The sequence below is a fragment of the Alexandromys fortis genome, unplaced genomic scaffold (assembly GCF_014885135.2).
Source record: "Alexandromys fortis isolate MF-2015 unplaced genomic scaffold, M_Fortis_MF-2015_v1.1 scaffold_172, whole genome shotgun sequence".
Classification (NCBI taxonomy): domain Eukaryota; kingdom Metazoa; phylum Chordata; class Mammalia; order Rodentia; family Cricetidae; genus Alexandromys; species Alexandromys fortis.
In genome coordinates, this window is record NW_026068061.1 from 2,130,252 (window position 1) to 2,151,867 (window position 21,616).

General features: G+C 44.3%; 1 protein-coding gene across 1 annotated transcript in view; it reads right to left on the bottom strand.

Annotated features, from left to right (window-relative positions):
* Positions 1–4,517: 4,517 nt before the first annotated feature.
* The window catches only part of Wwtr1 (WW domain containing transcription regulator 1), a 110,742-nt gene continuing 93,643 nt past the window's right edge, over positions 4,518–21,616 (bottom strand). The window contains exons 5-7 of the mRNA XM_050120194.1: positions 12,798–12,916; positions 11,657–11,769; positions 4,518–8,032 (exon numbers count right to left, since the gene is read on the bottom strand). Coding sequence (XP_049976151.1) covers positions 7,848–8,032; positions 11,657–11,769; positions 12,798–12,916 — 417 coding nt within the window. The 3' untranslated portion in view covers positions 4,518–7,847. The remainder of the gene's footprint in view (positions 8,033–11,656; positions 11,770–12,797; positions 12,917–21,616) is intronic.

Below are 21,616 nucleotides of genomic sequence, written 5' to 3' on the forward strand. Positions count from 1 at the left end.
CGAAGGGATGTCATCCGCTGGGCCAAGCTTCCTACACATTACAAAGCCGCTATGCCAAACTTGAAGGAAGAAGGAGGTTTTTAGTTTTCTTATGTCTCTACATCAGCTATTTCTTTTTTAAAAAATGACTTTTAGTTATTAAGCATGTCAGGATGTTCGTGTGTAGAGGTCGGAGAACCGCTTTGAGAATTGGTTCTCTTTATCTATCGTGTGGATCAAACTCGGCAACAAGCACCTCAACCTGCTGAGCCATCTCACCAGCCCTTTGTGTTGCTTCTCAATCTAGGCCAGGGTTTCTCAACCTCTATATCCATTGCCAGTTCCATTATAGTCCCCCATGACACCCTGTATAGGTCACCGTCACAGCTCCTAAAACTTCTTTCCTTTCCTGCTTCCTGTGATACTGACATTTATGGCTCACATGGCTTCTCTGTTTCGGTTGGCTGTGGCCACTGCCTGCATTCTTCTTCAACAGACATGCCACATTCCTGGCTTCTCCCCACAACGTCTTTGCTAAACTCTCATAGTTTGTACACTGCCTGCAAGGACTCTGAACCTATCACACATGTCCTGGCCCTCCACCCTTTCCTTTGAAATCTGGGTAGAAACTTTGGTGACCCCAGAACTCTTATATTCGTCTTCCTTTCTTATATTCTTATATTCGTCTCCTTGAGCTCAGAGACTTGATCTCAACAGTACGTGTGCTTCTTTTGTGCACTGGGCCAGGCACACAGTAAGTGGTCACTAAAGAATATGTCCTGCTCAGGAGAAAAAGAAAGTCCTTAATACATGGGTTTGCAGGGGGAGGGGGGTATTCAAGATCATATGCAGTAAATATGACATTTAACAAGCATTAAACTTAATAATGGGGAACTCGAGAGATAACTTGGTGGTTGAGACCACTGTTCAAGACAACCTTGATTCAGTTCCCAGCACCCACATGACAGCTTCACAACCATTTGTAACTCCAGTTCCAGAAGATCCAATGCCCTCTTCCGGCCTCTAAGGACACCAGGCATGCACACAGTGCACAGACACACGTCTAGACAAAACAGCCATACACATAAAACAAAAGTAAATCTTTAAAAAGCTAACATTGTAAGATGGCAGGAAAACAGAGGAGAGAGAAAGAGAATTCATGACATTGTTATTGAAGCAAAAACAAAACTTCTACAGAGGCTCATGCTGCCTCCTACAGCCTACTGGAAAACCAAAATCCTGACACCAGAGGAACGGAGGACCACTTAGATAGCATTGATATTTGTTCTGGCCACTGTCCGCCAGATCAGTATGGAAAGTTGCCTTGTAACTTTAATATGGTGATTATGATTTTAATTCCTGTTTATGAATGTTTTATAATGAACTCTGACATTTAGAACGGCCATGGTTGTATATAAGTTATTATAAACTAAACAATAGGCAAACAAACATACGCACTTCTGGCCTCAGCAAGGGTCGTGGTTCTCAAACACGAGGGCGTTCTGGCTTGCTGACTCCGTGCAGATTCCCAGCCCTCAGCCTCCTGTAGAGTCAGGAAGTCTGAGAACGTCTAAGCTTCTAGGCTAACAAATTAATATGTCTACAGTGGACCAGCCATTCGCTCTGCTATAGCCGCTGTTAGAATAACTTTAGTCCTACCTAGTTTGTCTTTAATAACCTTGTTATTACTAAAAACCCACAGATCTCTCCATCAAAGGATGCAAGCCGGAATGTCTGTCCCACACACCTTTTCCTTTTCCCCTTTTATGATGCCCTAGCCTGTGCTCTAAGCTAGAGCTGTCATCACACCCAAACCATCTGCTGCCCTCTAGTGGCAATTTGGCTCATCCAATTTTTTTCCAGGCAGGGAGGGTTTGGTTACCTTCCTGCAGAGTTCAACTTTTCTCCAATAGTTTCCTATGAAGAAACATTTAAAAAAAAAAAAAAAGCCTCAAAGTAAGCATCTGGCCTGGGACGAAAGGAAAGAGGGTGTGTATTGACCACCTGTCAATCAATCACTTCTCTTCTGAGCAATCCCAGCATCCCAGTATCCACAGAGTGAGATGAGAGGTGAAGACAGGGCAGTCCCCAGAAGCTCTTGTGCCAGCTAGATTAGCGCATGCACCGCAAACAAGGGACCTTGTATCAAACAAGGCCCAAAACCTGAGCTTGTCCTCTAACATCCACATGTGCACAACGGCACACAACTCACACATACACACACAAAGATAAAACAATACCATGTTCTCAACCTTCAATCTGTCACAACCATGAGACCGACTAAAGGGTTGTAAGGAATTGAGTGTATAAAATGCCCCATATCCCAGATACAGAAAATCTACTAACACGCTCACCAAGACAACTTACAAGCAGATTTCATTTCTGGGGGAAAATACGTGCTTTGTAAGTTATGAGAATAAGAAATGAGACCCCCCCTCCCAAAGAGTTAAGCGGATTCTAGAGGTGACAGTTATAGACCCACTTTTTATTTTATTTTTCATTGAAATAGCCTTGGTGCCTGACTTCAAGTAAAAGGTTTCGGGAGTTTTGTTTCTCTGTTCTTCGACTATTGTTCAGTAGGATAAAGGTGTCATTTCTGCCTAAATGATTCCAAGGTACGCTGCTAAACTAAGTATGCATGCGTTTACACACAGATCTCTGTCACTTTGTCACAGCAAGGAAAGTTAATACAGCGGGTAAGGCAGATGGGTAAGACGGTAGGAAATGCAGCAAAGGGGATCACGTGGTTTGAGGCTGTGTCCCCATAGTCTAGGGCATTTAAATACGTGGCCCCCGATTAATGGTGCGGTTTGGAAAGTTTAAGTGTGGCCCTGAGAACAAGATGTGATTCAAGATGTGTGCCCTCAGCTTCCTGCTCCTGTCAGCAGCATGCCTGATGCCATGCCTTCCTGCTAAGACAGCCGGATTCATGCTTCTCGAACAGGAAACCCAAATGTAAAAACAGTAAACTTCTATAAGTTGCATTGGTCATGCTGTTTTAACCCAGCAACAGAAAGTAACTATCACAGGAAGAAACAAAGCCAGGGCATGCTCTCAGGCAGAAGTCCAAAGGAGGGCTTTGCTGGATCCCCAATGAACTCTGCATAGGAGTCAGACATCCTGTTAGCAGCTAAGGGCATTTCTAGCTCTCTGCTTGTGAGAGGGGTCAAATGAACTTGGGGAGAGGCTAAGACAGGATTTGAGGTGAGCTGGGAACTGACATCATACACTAAAGAAATAGTATGTAGCCTGTTGTCAGCAGTAATACAAGAAATGCACTGCATGTGGGTAAAATACTTTGCATCCATCATATCTGCAAAGATTTAAGAGGTACACAATGCCAAATTCTACACTAGCTATGGTGACAAGGGTTTTGGGTTTGTTTGTTTGTACAAGACAGTTTCTCTGTGTAACAATCCTGACTGTTCTGACATTCAATTTGTAAACCAGGCTGGCCTTGAACTCACAGAAATCTACTTGCCTCTGCCTCCCGTGTGGTGGGATTAAAGGTATGAGCCACCACCTCCCCACAATGACAAGAGTTTTTGCATGCATGTTGTAGGGTGCTGTAGACTGGCAGCCATTTTTAAGAAAAACAGTAGAATCTATCAATGGCACATATATTTTGAAGAAGGATTCCGTCTCAGGAGCTTTCTCCTGGCCACAAGCTGACAGTTCACACTGCAGCACAGAAAACAATGAGGGACACCCCTACAGAAATACCTTATTCACAGTTTAAAATACCAAAGCACGGCAGGAAGAGCCGCTCCCCAGACACTGGCTGTGTACTGCACGACCCTGTGTGAATTAACAGCGTCGTACAGTGACACCGTCATCTGCAGCCAGGTGAGGACAGTGGCATTGCTGGAAAGGGACGTAGACGGCACTGGACAATCCGCTTTAGTGCTTAGCAAACGGTCAGTGTGCCGCGCATGCTCAATACGCATTAGCCATGGTAATGCTAAGCAAAATAAATGGAACTGTTTTTGTTTTTTTTTTTTTTTAAAAAAAAAAAAAGGCCTTCTAACCTTAGAAGTGAGTAAGAGGGCTGGAGGGTACAGCCTGGTGGTAGACCATCTACCTAGCACGTGCAAGACTCTGACTTCATCCTCGGCACAGCACGGAAAACATGCTGAAGAAACATGGCTGTAAAGCTCTGTTTAAAACTGGCACGTAAGACCAGTTCTGGGACGATGGCATGTTAGCTGGGTCTCCCCCCCCCTCCCCCAGTAAGGCGAGCAGGTAGGTGGGGGAAACCACAGTATCCACAGGAAGCAAAGCGAGATACTGACAGTGTGTTTACTTCTAACAGCGGGGAGAGGCACACCCTGTTGTTAAAAACATAATCCAGCTGAGGGTATTGAAAGGCTGGGGAGGGTTTGGCCGTTTTTTAAATACACACCTTTAAAAGAATATTTGCCTACAGAATCCGTCTTCCTGCCTCTCTCACTGACTGCCAGGGGTTAGGGAAGCCTCTCTGCTTCTACCCCAAGCCCCCAGTAAACAACCACACCACGTGACAGAGACAAAGGCCCAAGTGGAAGTTCAATTGTATTTATTTTTTTTATACAGAATTGAGAATTAAAACCTGTAACAAACTCCATATAAAATGGCTTGATTTGGTGGATTTGGCTGCATGTTTCCCATATGCAGAACACACTGGATTGGAAATCAACAACACAGGTCTCATTTGATAAAATGTAGAAGTAAAAAAAAAAAAAAAATTAAGTTAAAGTATTAGCACGTGTATAATACAGTATCAGGGAAATGGTCGCTGTCAATCACCCTTTTCCCATCAAATTAATCTATAGCTTTCCTTTTTTCTTTTTTTTTAAATGGCTTGTTTCCCCCCTCCCCCATTTTTTCCCAAAAGTTGTCCTTTCAGAAGTTGCTTCTAATTACATTGTAAGAACACAGCACTCGGTGACTCGTCAGCCACTTCATGTCACCTCCTGCAAGCTCCTTTCGGCTGAGCAGTGCCCAGGGGGCTAAAGCTAGTTCTGTTTTATGTGCTTCTCACACACTGGGAAATCACTGAAAGAAATACATCTTACATCCTAGATACTACACTGAAACGCTGCCTAGAAAAAAGAAATCCCCGATGCTAACAAAAGAGCAGAATGCTTTCCCTATCGAAATGCTTCACTAAAGTGTATCTTATCGGGAAAAGCTTCTTCTTCTTCTTCTTAAATGCAACTTTTAAAGTTGCCTATTCTATGACAAAATTTGGAGATGATATGGTAAAAAAAAAATGTATTGATTTAGGACGAAGAAAGACTAGCTAGTCTGACAAGTCGTCTTAGAGTATGAGATAGTATATGAATAGCACCTTATTATGAATTCTTAGAGAGTATTAATACTTACAGTAATACTAGAGAACCACTGAGATTGTTCTTAGGGCTGGGGGTGGAACTCAGCGGCAAGGCACTTGCCTAACACACATGAAGTCTTGAGTTCAATCAGAACTAGAAAGCAAAAAAGGTCTGGCTTCTGATTTCTAGGTTTAGCTCTCTTTAAAAAGCCATATTTTATAGTCTTAAAAACAACAGAAATTATAACTGGCTTTATCTATTAGTAAACAGTCAGGGGCCATATTTTATTCTAGAAAAATACAATATTCATTAAAAAGGTTTAAACTAATTTACTAAAAAATTATTCTAATATTTCATAATGCCACAAGCTTATTATAAAATGGCTTCTAAAACCTGGCAACATAAACCATCAATGATTTAACTATGTTTTTTTAAAAAAAAGAGTATCTTTTTTTACATTTAATAGCCTGAAATGCATGTATAAAAATATTTTTAAATACAGTAACACTGTCGAGTTTTGTTAGGTCCCTTGTGTTTTGGTTTGTTTTTGATTTTCCTCAGAAAGAATGTACAACTCTTTTTGCAATTTTTGCTAACAAAAGAGAAAAAGAAAGAGTGCTCCCTTTCAACCTAGTAGCAACATAAATACCAACTCGCCTCTCTCAGAGTGCTCAAGGAGTTAACTGGGCGTTAATTGGGGCTCTTCCAAGGAAAGAGAAATCATTTCAGAGTGCTGGATGCAACAGTGGCCCATGCTCTTGTCTGCTGACGTGTTTAGCAAGCACAGAGACAGAGAGCATCAGAGTGCCACAGCCCTGCCCCTTCCTCCTCTCTGCCCCTCCCCGGTAAAGTGCACCCTAACCCTCTTCTCTCTGACAGCAGGGTCTTTTGGTATGAAGGCTGAGAGAAAATTGCTGCTTTGTTCTTCGAGGGCACTTTTCGCCCGTCTTGCTTGCCTCGCTTTTGAGGGGTTCTGATGAGTCTGGCTCATTTCCCATCGACTGGCCTTTCTGGCATATTCCACAGCTTTGTCTCTGACCTTTCACTTGCCTCTTCCCACCACGACCAAATGTACTCTGTGCATCTATATTTCAATAAACCGAAGGGATCTTATTAAAGATCCGGAACAACAAAGCCCTCACCCTCATGGACACTGAAAGTTTCCTCTCGGATTCTTGATGTCTTTCAAAAAATAAAAATAAAAAAGGAGATTAAATTCATACACTATAAATAATGTCAGTTCAAAATAATAAAGAGCTAAGGACTTCATTGCTAGCGCGGACAGACCCCCTGCTAAATGAACACGATGCTCTCAGTCCTTAAGAGATAATAAAAAAAAAAAAGTTGGTTACATAAGAGGTATTGAGTACATATCTTATGCCTTTTTTGTACCAACTTAGCAAAAGGGTTAGGATAACATACTTAGGAATCAATCTTACTCCGCTCAGAAGCACAAATCTGGACGACACGCCCTGTCAAGGCCTTTCTGTATACACAGTCAGGCACCTGTTTCGTTCTTCAAACACTTCTACAGACAGGATCATTTTTAAGCGCTTGAAACCTCGAAAGCAGAACTGAAAATGCCTCAGAGTACAAAATGCAACAGCTAATTTGCGTGTCGTCAGGCTGAGATCTACGCTGGCCTGATGTTTTCCGAACATTTTGTCAAAAGACAAAAATAGTTGCCACTGATTCATCAAAAAACATTCAGCGGCCCTTTGTCATAGCCACAAAATGACAGTGTTCCATAAAACAAACAGATTCCAAGCTGCATTTTGCAAAGAATACAGGTTGCAATTAAAAAAAAAAGTAGTTTGGCTTCATAATTGTTCATCTCAGTACCAAACTGGTCTCTTTCATACGACCTGTCATGCAAAACCTGCAACAAATACCGCAGCGGCCCTTCTGCATGCAGGACCGAGCCGCTGGGTGCTCCGCAGTCAAATGGCAAGGAAGGGTGACATTAGGACTCTGTGCCTTTGTAAATGCAAAATGAGAGCAGACATCAGAGCCAGCATGGATTCCAAACCGTGTCGTATTCCACACAACAGAAATTTACTATCTATACAATGATATTTTTTTTTAAAGATCAAGTTAAATAAGTTTTAAACCATTTGTTACTAGGGTTATCAGTACAGTTTTTGAAACTGCAAATTGGGTCTTCGTGCACGTTTCTTGGACCAAGCTGCCAGTCAGAATTCACTGCCTGGGGTCAGCTTTTATGGCTTAGAATCAATTGACATATGAATTTTAGCTAATGCCTATAAAGCTAAGCCATGGGGTAGCGGGGATTTTTAAGGAGTTATTCTGCATAATCAATTCTGCACTATCTGTCACGGAAATGCAGGCTGGCGGAAAATGAAGAGAACGTTTATTTATGTGTCACTTAAGTTCTTGGAAGTCAAGCCCAGGCAATGATTGGCTGGCTGCATGGACCAGGAGTGTGGGTACGGAGGCCGGGAGCAGTACACCTGTGGACCTGCTTGGCTCCAGCGCTTGTTCCACGAGGCCCAGGAAAGGTCAGGTCACAGCTGCCACACGTTACCATGGGAGCCATCACAGCCAGGTTAGAAAGGGCTCGCTTTTGTTCAGCGCGGACTCGACGTCATTGAAGAGGGGGATCAGATCTTCAGACTCCAAAGTCCCTAGGTCAACGTTGGTTCCTGGAAGGCAGTCAAGGAAATCAGGGAAGCGGGTCTGCTGGGGATTGACGGCCATCGGTGTCTGACCTGCATTTTCTCCTGTAATAGAAGGACAGTTGTTATTGCCTTCTTAAATTTTTAAAATTTTGTTTGTTTCTTTGTTGCTATTTTTGAGACAGGGTCTCACTATGTAGCTCTGGCTTTCCTGGAACTCACTATGTAGACCACGCTGGTCTCATACTCACAGAAATCTACCTGCCTCTGCCTCCTGAGTACTGGGATTAAAGGTGTGCGCCACTATGCCTGGCTACATTTTATTTTATATGGGTATTGTGTCTGCATGTTTCGTCCGTGCAACACGTGTGTGCCTGGAGAGTCCAGGAGAGAGAATAAATGTATCCACGGGACTAGAGAAACAGATGGTGATGAGCCACCACGTAGGCAGTGGGACTCGAGCCTTTGTCCTCTAGAGGAGCAGCCAGGGCTCGTAAGCACAGAGCCATCTCTCCAGCCTTTTCTTCTAAGTTCTTGAGAAGGGGGCAGAATAGTTCCAAGTACTAACATAACCCACAATTTCATGCCCACGGACGCCACATTAGCGACCTCAACCTGTTTTGGAAGACTGTTTACCCCAGTAAGGCTAGAGTTCAGCAGGACATGGTGGAGGAAAATGCTAAGCCTCTGGAATTTGACTGAGAATGTGTGCTTTACGTAACAGTATTATGGGAACTACACGGAGACCTGATATCACTCGACAGGTCCTTTACTATATGACCGTAGGCTTGCTTAATTTGTCTCGCTCTCATTTGACCTTTTGGGTCTCCTGCACACGTTGGGAAGAAGCAACAGAGTTGCCATATCCAAGGCTATGCCATCTGTTTACTAAAGTTATCATTACAGATGCTGGAGGGATGGCTCAGTGGTCGGCCAGCAGAGGTCCTGAGCTCAAGTCCCAGCACCCACACTGTGGCCCACAAACCCCTGTAACTTCAACTTCAAAAAATCCGATAGCCTCTGGCCTCAAGACTCCTGCTCACGTGTACACTGGCACACACAGGCACAAAAATTTAGAAGTTCAAAATATCATTACGATCTTTTAATTCTTGAAAATACATATTTTAGCCAAACAAAATCTCTCTTTTTTAAAAAAAAAAAGAATTCTTCAAATTCTTTCTCACCAGAAATGAAAGCATGAGTTGACGCTTCTTCATCGAGGTTAACAATCTCAAAGCATTTCTTTTGACAGTAGCTCTACAATGTCCTTGTGGTCTTTTTAGCCTTTGTCATTTAGCTACTGAAGTTCACCACTTAAGCTACTTAAGGATTAAGGGGGTGGGGGGATCAATTCTTCCAGGGATGTGATTTTCACGGAACATTCTGGAAGGAGGAATGACTGAGTAGCCTTTACTTATCATGTTAATATCCCTTGGTTCCATCTCCACACAAGTCCAGCTGTGTGTGTGCTCAGCCAGCTTGCTCCTGGCAAGTGGTCAATGTGCTTAGCAGACTGAACTATCTTTTCTAGCCAACAGCCAGCTCTGCCTGCCCTCAGCCCCTCCTCAGCTAATGACTAAGTATTACTAAATATTACAAGACTGTCTCTCTTTAGCAATGTATGCCCATTTCTTCCAAACACCTCGCAGGAGTGACCCTGAACTCAATGAGATGACGCTCAGTCAACCAGATTAATAGGAACACAGTGTTTATCAAATCCACTTCATCGGTATCCTTCAGTGGAGGAGCAGAGGTGGCCACACTATTCTCATTTCACTGGTGAGAGGCTGAGGCCCACAGAGCATCCCTAGGGAACACTGTTACCAGGGACTGAGAAACAAAGATTCAACTCAGGCTGAACGTTGCCACTGTTCTTTTCAAGACACCATTTAATTGTGTGTTATGGCTTCAAAAGCACTCCCCCATTTACCCAGTGGACATCATTTTACAAACCTACAGGAGAGAATGTATCCTTTTAATGTCTCCTGAGGTGCCCACCCTCTCTCCTTATTTAATTTTGCTTTTTACCCTTTTTACGGGATTCCCAGAGTTTAAAAGATAAAAGTAAACAGCAGAGGAAGGAGCCACCTCATGAGGCTATTTCAGGGAAGCAAAATAAATTACACAGACACACAGGCGTGTGAAAAGATGAAAGGGACGGGGAGGAGAAGTGACATAATAAACCGAATATGGCAACAGTGCAAAACACTATGTAACAGCTCACAGGACAACTCTACTATGGCCTCTATCTACTGCTGTAGGTCTGCAAGACCTGCAGGTGCTGCGCCAGCATCCCGCCCTTCTGCAGCACTGCACTCCAAACCTGCCTATGAGCCAGACGTTCAGAGCAACAGTTTAGACTCCCAGCAAGCAGCACACGGCAGCCGTACATGTGCGTGAGTGCTTCTGCACATATAAATGCATGTGGAACGCCAGCATATCTGGTGCTGAACCATCTCTCCAGTCCAACAACGGCTTCTCTGTCGCGAATAATAGAAGAGAAACGGCAAAGTCATCTACACAGAGCATATGTGTATGCTGTCATTTCTTTTGGGCTTGGCTAGCAAGACACAAAGGAGCTATATATATATGTGAGCTGGTGATGGGGGTGCACCCCTTTAATTGCTATTACTGTTGCACTTGGGAGGCAGAGGCAAAGTTCAAGGTCAGTCTGGTCTACATTTCACGGTCCGGGACAGCCAGAGAACATAGAGACCCTGCCTAAAAATTAAAAGAAAAGAAAAGCTAAATACTATGTGTCTCAACACTGAAGTGTAAACTATTTATTTATTTTGACTTTATGTGTATTGGGGTTTTGCCTGCATGCGTGTCTGAGTGAGGCTGTTGAATCCCCTGGAACTGGAGTTGCAGGCGACTGTGAACTGCTATGTGGGTGCTGGGAATTGAACCGTGGAAGAGCACCCAGTGCTTTAGCCACTAAGACACCTCTCCAGCCCTCCAGTTTTTTCCCCCTCAATCATGCAGTTCTCAAATGTCAAGTTAGCAGACGACAATGTCAAGAGTTCGGACGAATTTATAGGATGTACACGCTGGGTCTAGGAAGTCACCCTGGTTGTCTTCTTGCCAATTGTTGACCGAGGGAGTTATGTTAGAAATTGGCGCTGATAATTAATTAGAACCCTCTGAGCTTTTAGTTACATACCTACTGTCAATCCTTCCCCAAACCAGAAAGTAACATGAAAAGATCAGCGTGCTCGGAGAACCAAAAGTAGTCTAAATTCCAGTAGAAAGAGTGGAGTATTCATTACAACTAAAAAGGGGGTACAGCACAGTCACCCCCACTCCAGGTAAGTACAGAATGGTTAAGAAGAGAGGGCAAGGGGCTGGAGAGATGGCTCAGAGGTTAGGAGCACTGACTGCTCTTCCAGAAGTCCTGAGTTCAATTCCCAGCAACCCACATGGTGATCCGGCGCCCTCTTCTGGCCTGCAGGCATATATGGAGGCTGAATACTGTGTACATAATAAATAAATAAATCTTTAAAAGAGGAAAGGACAATACCAAAAGGATGGGGGTGGGCTTAAAAAGCCCACCTATATGGAGCCATATTTGCATAAACTCTTAGAAGTCTGCTATATAGCAATAGCGCCTATGGATTGAGTGGGCTTTTAGCTGGCATTTTGTGTTCTAGGTTTGTTTCCCATTGGTTTTTCGGATCGCAATAACCAAGGAGACAATCTGAAGATGGTATCTGCAGGCTGTGTGCCCACCTGTTTCCATCTCGTCCATGTTGCTGAGGAAGTCCTCTGGAGTTGTGGGGACACTGTAGCACCCCAGCCCCAGGCCACTGTCCGTGCTCTGCTCCCTTGAGTGATAGGGCCCTCTGCAGAGGAGAAAGGAAAGTAAGTGGAGACCTTAACATGAGTCCAGTAAATGAACATCACAGCTAGAACGCAGCCACAGAACTCGGGCGATGAGAGGGACAAATGCTACTGGGCCTTTTAATTTTGAAATGTATAACTGATCTTAAGTGATCGTATGCAAATTATATTAATTATATGCAAATAAAATTATATGCAAATAAAACTGGTTACTCACCATATACATGGGTGTTGATTTCCTTGCCTCGAAATAACCGTTTGAGCCCTGTTCTATGTTCAGATCATGCTACCTGATACTACTTATGTGAAATTTTAAAACCCAGAAAAAGAGTGCTGAATAACGCTCATAGAGATGCACATTAATGATAAAAGAAGTATGTATATAGCCTGTCATGGTGGTCCATACCTATAGTCCCAACACTCAAGAGGATGGGGACTCTTGAAAAATAACTAAGTTCCCTGGGATGCCACGCACCACTTTCCGAGGAGTGGCTGTGCCTGGGGGGAGAATGGAGGAAAGAAAGACACCTAGTGGTGGTAGAGATGGGCTCAAACAGTGCTTGGCACACAGCAAGCCTGGGTGGCGGGTACCTTAGTTTTCTTTCTACTTTTCTAGCCTTTACAGCACAGCAGAAAATTAACACTATTAGCTAAACTTTGAAACCTTACTTACCTTTCCCCATAAGTACCTCTGAATTTTCTTGTTCTATTTGCCACAGTATACTTTTAACCTCGTCCTTCCTCCCAGGACCATCAAGACTCTTACAAGTGATTACCAAATCGTGCTGTCCTGTTTAAACTTGAAGCTCGTCCTCGTATGCAAATCACTGACTGAATAAACTCCATGCCATGTGACTAGGTTTTGAAACTGACATGTTTTCTAAAAGCTTCCTTTCTCTTTCTTCTGGCAGCTCTCCCTCCTCTCCCCATCCCTGAAGAACCCTGCCCCTTCTCCATGCAAATGAACACCCCACACAGCCTAAACCATAGGTAAGAAAGCAAAAGTCAGTGGTCCCCAGTGTGAACTTACCCATTGAGGAAAGGATCTGAGCTGTTGTTGGTGATGGACCGCATATCTGTGGTCATGGCAGGCGGGTTGACGGGGGCCATGGTCTCCTCCATAGGGAGCTGTCTGCAGAGGGCAGCTTCCTACAGAGTCGGAGGGAAAGGACGTCAGTGAGTTGCCACGAAAGGTTGCATCGTAATACAATTCATATGAAGACTGTTCACCAAACACACACACACACAAAAAAACTTTGTACCTATTTTAGTAGGTCAAGGCCATCGGGAGGTTAGTATTCTTTCTCTCCAGACAGCCCTGGACTAGCATACACATGCTAGTCTCTCCTCGTTTACATGCCAGTGTGAATGGAAGGTTTAGAGCCTTAAATAAAATTACACTTAGCAACTGCTGTTAATCACCAGGTGAATAAGACAACCAGTTAAACCATTTGCTGATAGATAGATAGATAGATAGATAGATAGATAGATAGATAGATAGATGCTCTGTTGGTATATGCTTTTACACATTTACCACCAAGCCTGACAACCCAAGTTCCTTTCCCAGTATCTACACAGTGAAAGAACCAACTTCTACAAGTTGTTCTCTGACCGCCATCTAAATGCTCATCATGGATGTACATGTACAGAATAAATAAATATCGTATCAGAGCTAGTGAGATGGCTCATTGAGGTAAAGGTGCTTACTGCATAAGCCTAGCATCTTGAATTAAATCTCCAGGGTGTAACACATAAGGGTGGATGGGGAGAGCTGACTCCACAAAATGGTCCTCTAGATACAAGTCTTGGCACAAGCACGCCTGCACTTATGTACAGACATCATACACACTCACATATACACACAACCATAACAATGTTGAGTTGACTACAGCTGAGGGAAATTGGAGTTCCAAACCAAATCCCACAGACAACTAGATGTTTGATGGATTATGGATTTTTTTAAGCTAGCATTAATAGCAAGAAGAATAAGTACAAAATGTTATGAACCCGACTGCAGTGACACACTCCACACTCCAGAAATGACCAGGCATCAGAGGCATTTCAAGTGGACGGTGATTTCCAGAAGAATACTCAGATGTTTCTGCTTACATCCAAAACCAAGGCTGGGTCCTGGACATATTTATGCCTATCGGTTTTTTCATTTCCAAGCTGAAGTCATTGATCTCACAGCCTTAAAATCCCTAAACCATGGCTGCAATGACAAACAGAACATTCCAGCTATCTGAGCTGCAGGATGCTGGTTAGATCTCTTTCAGCCCTTCACGTGATGGTTCAAAGGACTGCGGTCTGGGCAGTGACCCTGGAAAACTGTCGGTTACTGTGTTTGCTGTGTGGTTGCTACCTCAAAGGTGGCATGACTCTGACCAACCCTGAGAGGGCTGACTGGGAGGGACCTGCACTGAGCTGGGCATGTGTCACATGCTGCCTTTTGTCCCACACTAGGGAGGCCAGCCTGCTCTACAGAGTTCCAAGACAGCCAGACAGAGAAACCCTGGAAAGAAAGATTGGGGGGGAAGGGGGGGCAGGAAGGCAGGAAGGCAGGAAGGCAGGAAGGCAGGAAGGCAGGAAGGCAAGAAAGAAAGAAAGAAAGAAAGAAAGAAAGAAAGAAAGAAAGAAAGAAAGAAAGAAAGAAAGAAAGAAAGAAAGAGAAACTGTTAGAGAAAACCTGTCTCAAAAAAATTAAGAAAAAAGAAATAAAACTGCCCTACTAATGAGCAGAAATAAAATAACCAGGCAAGAAAAGGACCTCTAGTTCACTTCTCTTTATTTTGAGGAGGCAAATAATTAGAATCCTTAATTAATGCATTTCAAAACTCAATAACACACACACACACACAAAATAGATGGCGTTTTGAAAGTACCTTCTAAATTGATCCAGAACAATCAAGTTTTTTTTTCTTATAGTTATTCTGACATGCCTAGAAACTTTATTATCCAACAAAGTCTCACATAGAAAACCTGAACCAGGGATGAGGAAGCTTGAGGTAACTGCATTTCTTACAGTTCCACGAGATGTTCATTTTTATTTAACTTGCTTACCCACAGACTATTTCAAAGAGAGAAAAAATGTGCTTGCTTGTGACAGAATATATAAATAAAATTTTAAAATCTTCATAACATATGTCATGAAAGGAGAGGGTAGCAAGGCAGCTCTGTGGGTACAAACACTTTCATAAAAGCCTGATGATTTCTTTAAACCTACATTTAAAAAAAAAGGCAGATGAAGATGGGAGGCAGAGACAGGAGAGTTGCCGGAAACACGGAGCACTGCAGAAGTATCAAGAAACTCTACCTCAGCACAGTGGAGAGAATCAGCTCCTGATAGCTGCCCTCCATGTGTGCACCATGGCACAAGTGTGCTCGCGCACACATAAAAATAAAAAAAAAAAATTGTAAAACGCTTTTAAAAACAGAAAAGGGAACTATTTGGAGGGAAGGAAGAGATAATTATAAGGGGAAGAAGAAAGATGGCAGAGGATAGTGACCGGTGAATAAGAAAAAAGCATAACAATATATGTGCATGAAAATGTCACAGTGAAATCTGTTTCTTTGTACACTAACCGAGGACAAAATTAAAGACTATGTAATGAAGGATATGTAGTATGCTAAGGGAAATGCTCACTGCCGTTTCCCGTCTATCCTCTGGATTTCAGATCCAAGAGAAGTGCCCGCTCCAGCACTGCGTCCTAACAGAAGCCAATCTCCAAATCATCAAAAGAGGAAATGCTACATTCTGCCGGTAGGGGGCACACGGGACCACGTTTTCCACCTCCTTCAAATGACTCAGAAAATGCAAGAGACCTCAAGGGGTGTTTTAACCCTAATGGCTTTAAAAAATAAATCGGATCATTTATTATTAACAATACAATGACCTGTTTAAGATTCCTGTAGGATCATTCTTGGGTCAGAGATCATTTCAAAGAGCAGCTAAGTACAAATACAAGGCAGGCTTCTACTTCCTCCCCAGCTCCACCAGAATGGACCATGGAGGCACATGTCTGTAGCCCAGGCATCTACCCACCACTCCAGCCTGACAACTCATGGCCTCCCAGGCTTAGCATCCGCCTCTGCGGTTGCTTCCACCTCCTGAATCTGTACAACTGGTCCCTCTATCTGGAACACAATCCTGAGACCTTCCCCAAGTGTCCCATTTCCTTCACTTACTAACCTACAAATGCTACTTCTCAGAGACAATCCCCCTGCCACCATCTAAAGGAGCACCCGCACCCCCACCCCATCACCGCCTAAGTCCCTATTTATGTGTTTGTTTTCTTTGTTTGTTTATTTTTATGTGCATTAATGTTTGGCCTGCAATGTGTCTGTGTGAGGGTGTCGGATCTTGGAGTTACAAACAGTTGTGAGTTGGCATGTGGGGATGCTGGGAATTGAACCCGGGTCCTGTGGAAGAGCAGCCAGTGCTCCTAACTGCTGAGCCATCTCTTGGTCCCTACTGTTTGTCTCTTAACCCACATTTATTTTCTTCACGGCAACTTTTATGTTTTATCTTGTCTTCCCCAATAGAATGTTAAATTCCACCAAGGAAGGGACCTTCGTCACTACGCTCACGCCTATATTCCCACTCCCCGTAACCACGCTAACTATGCAGTATATACTCGAAGAAAAAATACTAAGTAAATGAGAAATAGTACATATTCAAATAGAAACATTTTAAATTATGCTAGTAACAAAAAAAGGAAGAAAAAAATTCACACCTTTAACCTCAAATGAGTCTATATACATCTTTTTTGCTTTTGTTTTTCAGGAAACTCCTGGAAGCTATCCTCAAACTTGCTCTACAGACCAGGCTGGCCTTGAATTCACAGCGTTCCACCGGCTTCTGCCTCCCGAGTAATGGGATTAAAGGCATGTGCCACCACTGCCTGTCTTAAATGAGTCTATATGCAACTTAACCAGCCAGGCACATGCTCCCTTTAGTTAGCCTGAATCCTCTTCCTGTGTCCTAACACAAAATGAACAGGACTGAACGGCCAGTGGCAGAAACAGGGGCACCAAATACTAGGAACTGAATCCCAGCCCTGCTGTCTCCCAGTGAGGATAATAAAACCACGTGTGCAAGGGACGGCCGTGATGACAAAGATGCTCAGAAGAGCGCCTCCTCCAGAAGTCGCCGCGTAGACGGCTGTCACTGCACCACGTGTTCCTGTACTGATCTCAAAAGCACAGGTTAAAAGTCCAAATAAGCATATAAGCGGTAGAACAGTCCCCTAACAAGCCAAGGCCCCGGGCTCCATCCCCAGGACCACAAGACCAATGAATACATAGACAGCTTTAAAATCTCCTCACTGTTGTGTGGAAGTGATTCACTTTGACACAAAGAAATTTCTTTCTAGTCAACTTGGACCTTTTAACTATAGAATGGTTGAGAGTTACATTTTATAATATAATAGTTCTACATTGACAACCTGCTGGGTGTTCTGTTGTTGTGTTGTGCTTTGGTCTTCTTTCAGCTTTGGTGCATGGTAAATTATCTGAAAAGAGGAATCTCCCTAGAGAAAATGCCCCCATCAGACAGCTTGTAAGACTGGAGGGAATTCTCTTGATTAATAATTGATGTGGGAGAGCCCAGCTCACTGGGGGCCATGCTACCCCAGACAGATGGTCCTAGGTTGTACAAGAAAGCAGGCTTCCTCCAGCTCCTGCCTGTGGGCTCCTGCCCTGACTGCCTTCAGCAATGGACACCAGAAGATGAACTAAACCCCGTCCTTCCCAAATTGCTTTTGGTGCATGGTGTTTTATCATAGCAACAGAAACCCAAGTAAGACACTACCGCTTTGAAAATTAAAATAAATCTCCCGGTATCCGCCCACAAATTTGGGGGTGGACAAATACAACACCAAAGGCTAAAAACAGCTTGTCACCAGCCTGTCCTTATCAAAGCAGGGGGATTTGAAGCTTTGTAGTTAATTGCTGTTGTTGTCTTTTAATAAATTTAGACGTAAAATTAAAGTTTAAATCGGTGTGCCTGATGGTCACGTGACACCCACGACCCTTCTATAAGCACCACGGCAAACATCCACCTTTACCTAGACCAAGAAAAGCGCTCAGCACTAATCATCAGCTTCTCTAGTCTAAGCAGGTGTGCCGGTCAGCTTACGTCAACTTGACACAAACCGCAGTCACCTGGGAAGAGGAGAGTGCCTCCACGAGACTGGCCTACAGGCACACACTCCGGGCATTTTCTTGATTAACGACAGGTGTGGCAGTGCCATCCCTGGGTCGGTGGTCCTGGGTTATATAAGAAAGCAAGCTGACGGAGCCAAGCAGAGCTTAGGTTCCTACCGTGAGTTCCAGCCATGGCTTCCCTGAAGGATGGGCAGCAGCTGGGAAGACACTCTCGCCCTCGAGTTGCTTTTGGTCCGCGGTTCATTACAGCAGAAAAGCAAACTAACCAAGTTGGACAGCTGGTGAGAGCTGAGGGCAACACTACAACCTACAGTTGTTTTATTTCCTGCTTCCGTTCTAGGGGAGCAGGCTTCTATTTCCTGCTTCCGCTCTAGAGGAGCAGGCCTACTCACGGGCCCCACCAGTTCTGTTACTTCCCTCTAACCTTCCGGGGCCTCTAAGACAGGCCTTTGATTTCTCCACAACTCTGTATCAGGTCTCTCTTCCTCCAGACACATCCTACTCAGCTTTAACAGCCATGTTACACAGCCGTGTTCCAGATGTTCTTCCAGACCATCAGAGCCGCATCAGGTCAAGACATTCCCAGACTCTGCGCTTCTGGTCCTCAAAAGTACACACACCTAATATTGGCTGGGCTCAGAACAGCTCCCCCTAGCATCTTCAGGTTTCTCCTAATGTTATTACCCCCCTCCAGCATCCAACCTGACTGGGACTGCCAATTGGACAGGATTTAGAATGCCCTGGAGACAGGCCTCTGACACACTTGTAAAGAATCACCTATGTAAAATTAGCCTCTGGGCTGTGAGAACAATCTAGGTTAAGGCAGGTGGAGAGATGTACCCTAAAAATGGGCAGTACCAATTCATGGGCTGGGATCCTGAGCTGCACAGAAGACGAGAAGCCAGCTGTGCTCCATCCATCTCTCTCTGCTTCCTGACGAGGCACAATGGGGCCAGGTGCCTTCTGCCACCGTGCCTTCCATACTGTGATGAGCTGTACTGTATCACCTGGACCCGTGATCCAAAATAAACCCAAAACATCGGTACTATTCTTAGCAACAGTTGCTAAGACCCTTCCCCATCTTCCCGCAAGTCTGAAGAGTGGCAGGCAGACCATCACAGAGAACAGACAATGGCTAGGTTTTGTGTTGTTCATCTAACCCCCACGTTACTATCCTCCAATCTTACAGCCATCTCAAGTACCAGGTCATCATTACTTCTGTAGGTACTCCAACCGACCCCCCCCCCCCCCGTCATGCCATCAACCTGTATGTATCAGGCTTTGGGGCAGGTTCCAAGTCACACAGGGCGTGACCACTGGAGAAAACAAGGTCTGGGAAGAGTGGGGATATCATAAAACTCAAAGCCTCACAATGGCTCTTAAACTATTAATACCCAAAAGATCCCTCTAGTCACAGATCTGGGGCCAGCACGGGAAAGAACTGTCTAGTCTGTAACCAGTTCAATTAAGGTACTGCCTGCTTCTCAGTTCGCTGGGCTACTGGCCAACGGAACTCTCAAGAAGTAGGTAAGGATTCAATGCTGCTGGATCTGCTGCCCTGAGCTTGGCAGAGAGAGGGTGGGGGGAGGGAGAGGGAGGGAGAACAATGCAGGGGAATTGACTTTAAAATAAGAATGACAGGGGTTCAAATCCCAGTTTGTTCAGAATATAGCTATCAAAATTTGGATGACATTCTCTTATTTATTATTATGTGCATGTGTGTTTTCCCCGAATGTATGTCTATGCACCAAAGTGTATGCTATGCCCAAGATGTCCAAAGGAGAACATGGGATCCCCCCCCCCCCAAGAACTAGGATTCTAGATGGTTGCGAACCACCATGTGGGTGCTGGGATTTGAACTCTGGGTTTTTTGGAAAAGCAGTCAGTGCTCTTAATCAATCTCTCCAGTCCCTGAACTAAATTTCTGACAGCTCATTAAAATGCTTTATGAACCCTATCTTGTTGGGCAATATGAAAAGATCAAAAAGCAGAGTGGACATGCATTCAAAGGAGTGTTGGATGGCATGAAAGACTGGAGGAGAGACAGCAGTGTTAGCCCAGACTTTGCATTTTGCTTTCTACATGCAAGGCCTGAACATAGGACCCAGTTAATTTATTTTACTGCTGAAGAAACTGGGGGACAAAGAGAGTAAGTGACTTTCCCAGGGCCCTACAGCTGACAACAGAGAGAGCCAGGATCCACATCCAGGCCGGTTGACTTCTGAGTCTATTCTGGGACCGTCCACAGCGTAGCAGAGAGAAGGAAGTGAGGGCTGAAGTTGGCAGCGCTCGGATTCAGACCCTTTCACCTAGTCCTGGCCATGAGACTTGGGCAAGATACTTCATTTCTCTGATCCTGTTTTCCCAGCTATAAAATGGAAATACCAACCCCATGACCTCATTCAGCCTGTTTAGAAGAAAAAAAAATTAATGAACTAGACTATTCAACAGTACTGAGTGCAGTTTTCCCTCCACGAATGGGAGGAAGATGGCATTGGAAATGCTTTAGGATCCGTTTCAATGTATATGGGTGGGGCTAGAGTCCTGGGAATTCACACCACATTTTGAGAAGTTTTAAGTTCAGATCTTAAAGGCCAGTTTCACAAAGTCCTGAAAAGCTGCCAGGGCAGGCCTGCTCCAGCCCTTCCCCCTCCCCACCACCAGCTTTCTTTTTTTTTTTTTTTCTCTCTCTCCACATAAAAGTTGGGAATGGAAAACCTCTGTCCAAGAGGGGCTCTGGAATCTCTGTGAGTTTGTGGTCATCTGTCAGTTCCCTGAGACAACAACAACAAAAATCGTTTGTGGATTTGAAATGGCTGGGAGGCTGTGTGTGTAAGGCCTAACTGAGGGGGATAATGAAAGACACCCGATGAGTGAGGGCGTTCAGGAAGAGAGCCTCAAGCCTCCTTTCCCACTGGCCTGCAGTTCTCCTGTGGAATAAATCAACAGAAGAGGCAAGAAAGTAAACAGCGGTAGAAAGCATCCCTGGGTTGGCGGCTCCCAGGGCTCCTCCCACCAGCCAGCCCCTGCCCTTGCTGGAATGTACTTCAAAGGGAACGGAATGATAATAACCCCTTCTGAAGGTGCTCAGCTTGACTGAAGTGTGTAGCCAGGATTCTACAAAAATGGAAGACTGGATTGTTTTAATTATAAAGGGTGGGGTGAGTAGGGGAAAAAAGAAAAGAAAAGAAGAACAATGAAAACAATATTTTAAAATCCTACCATTAAACAGTTATTTTAGCGCAGAGACTCAGCTCACTCTCTCACTGTCAAAACCCAGGGGGATTTCAGAAGCAGAATGCTTTGGGAGTTCTGATGGCAATCTCTTTTAAAGCCCGAGCCAAGAGATTCTAGAAATTCCCTGCCATACTTCCTGGGGCTTCTCTCTCTCTCTGAAACACCTCATCACACTCAGCTGCCAGGCTGTCTCTATCAAAGTGCGGACTCGAAACTCCGAGTCTTGGGAGAAAACATTTGTGTGAGTCCATAATTATTATCCACGGCCCTCTGCTGCTCCTTAAACTCAAGATGCACGCAACAATCTCGTGTTAGTCCACAGTCTGTTTCTGTTCTCGCCTAGAATCACATAAAGGAAGACAAGATTGAGACATTCTTTTTACTGAACGCAAAAAAGGTGAGGTGGATTTCTGAGACGGGAGTACTTCCTCATACCTCCGTGGTCTA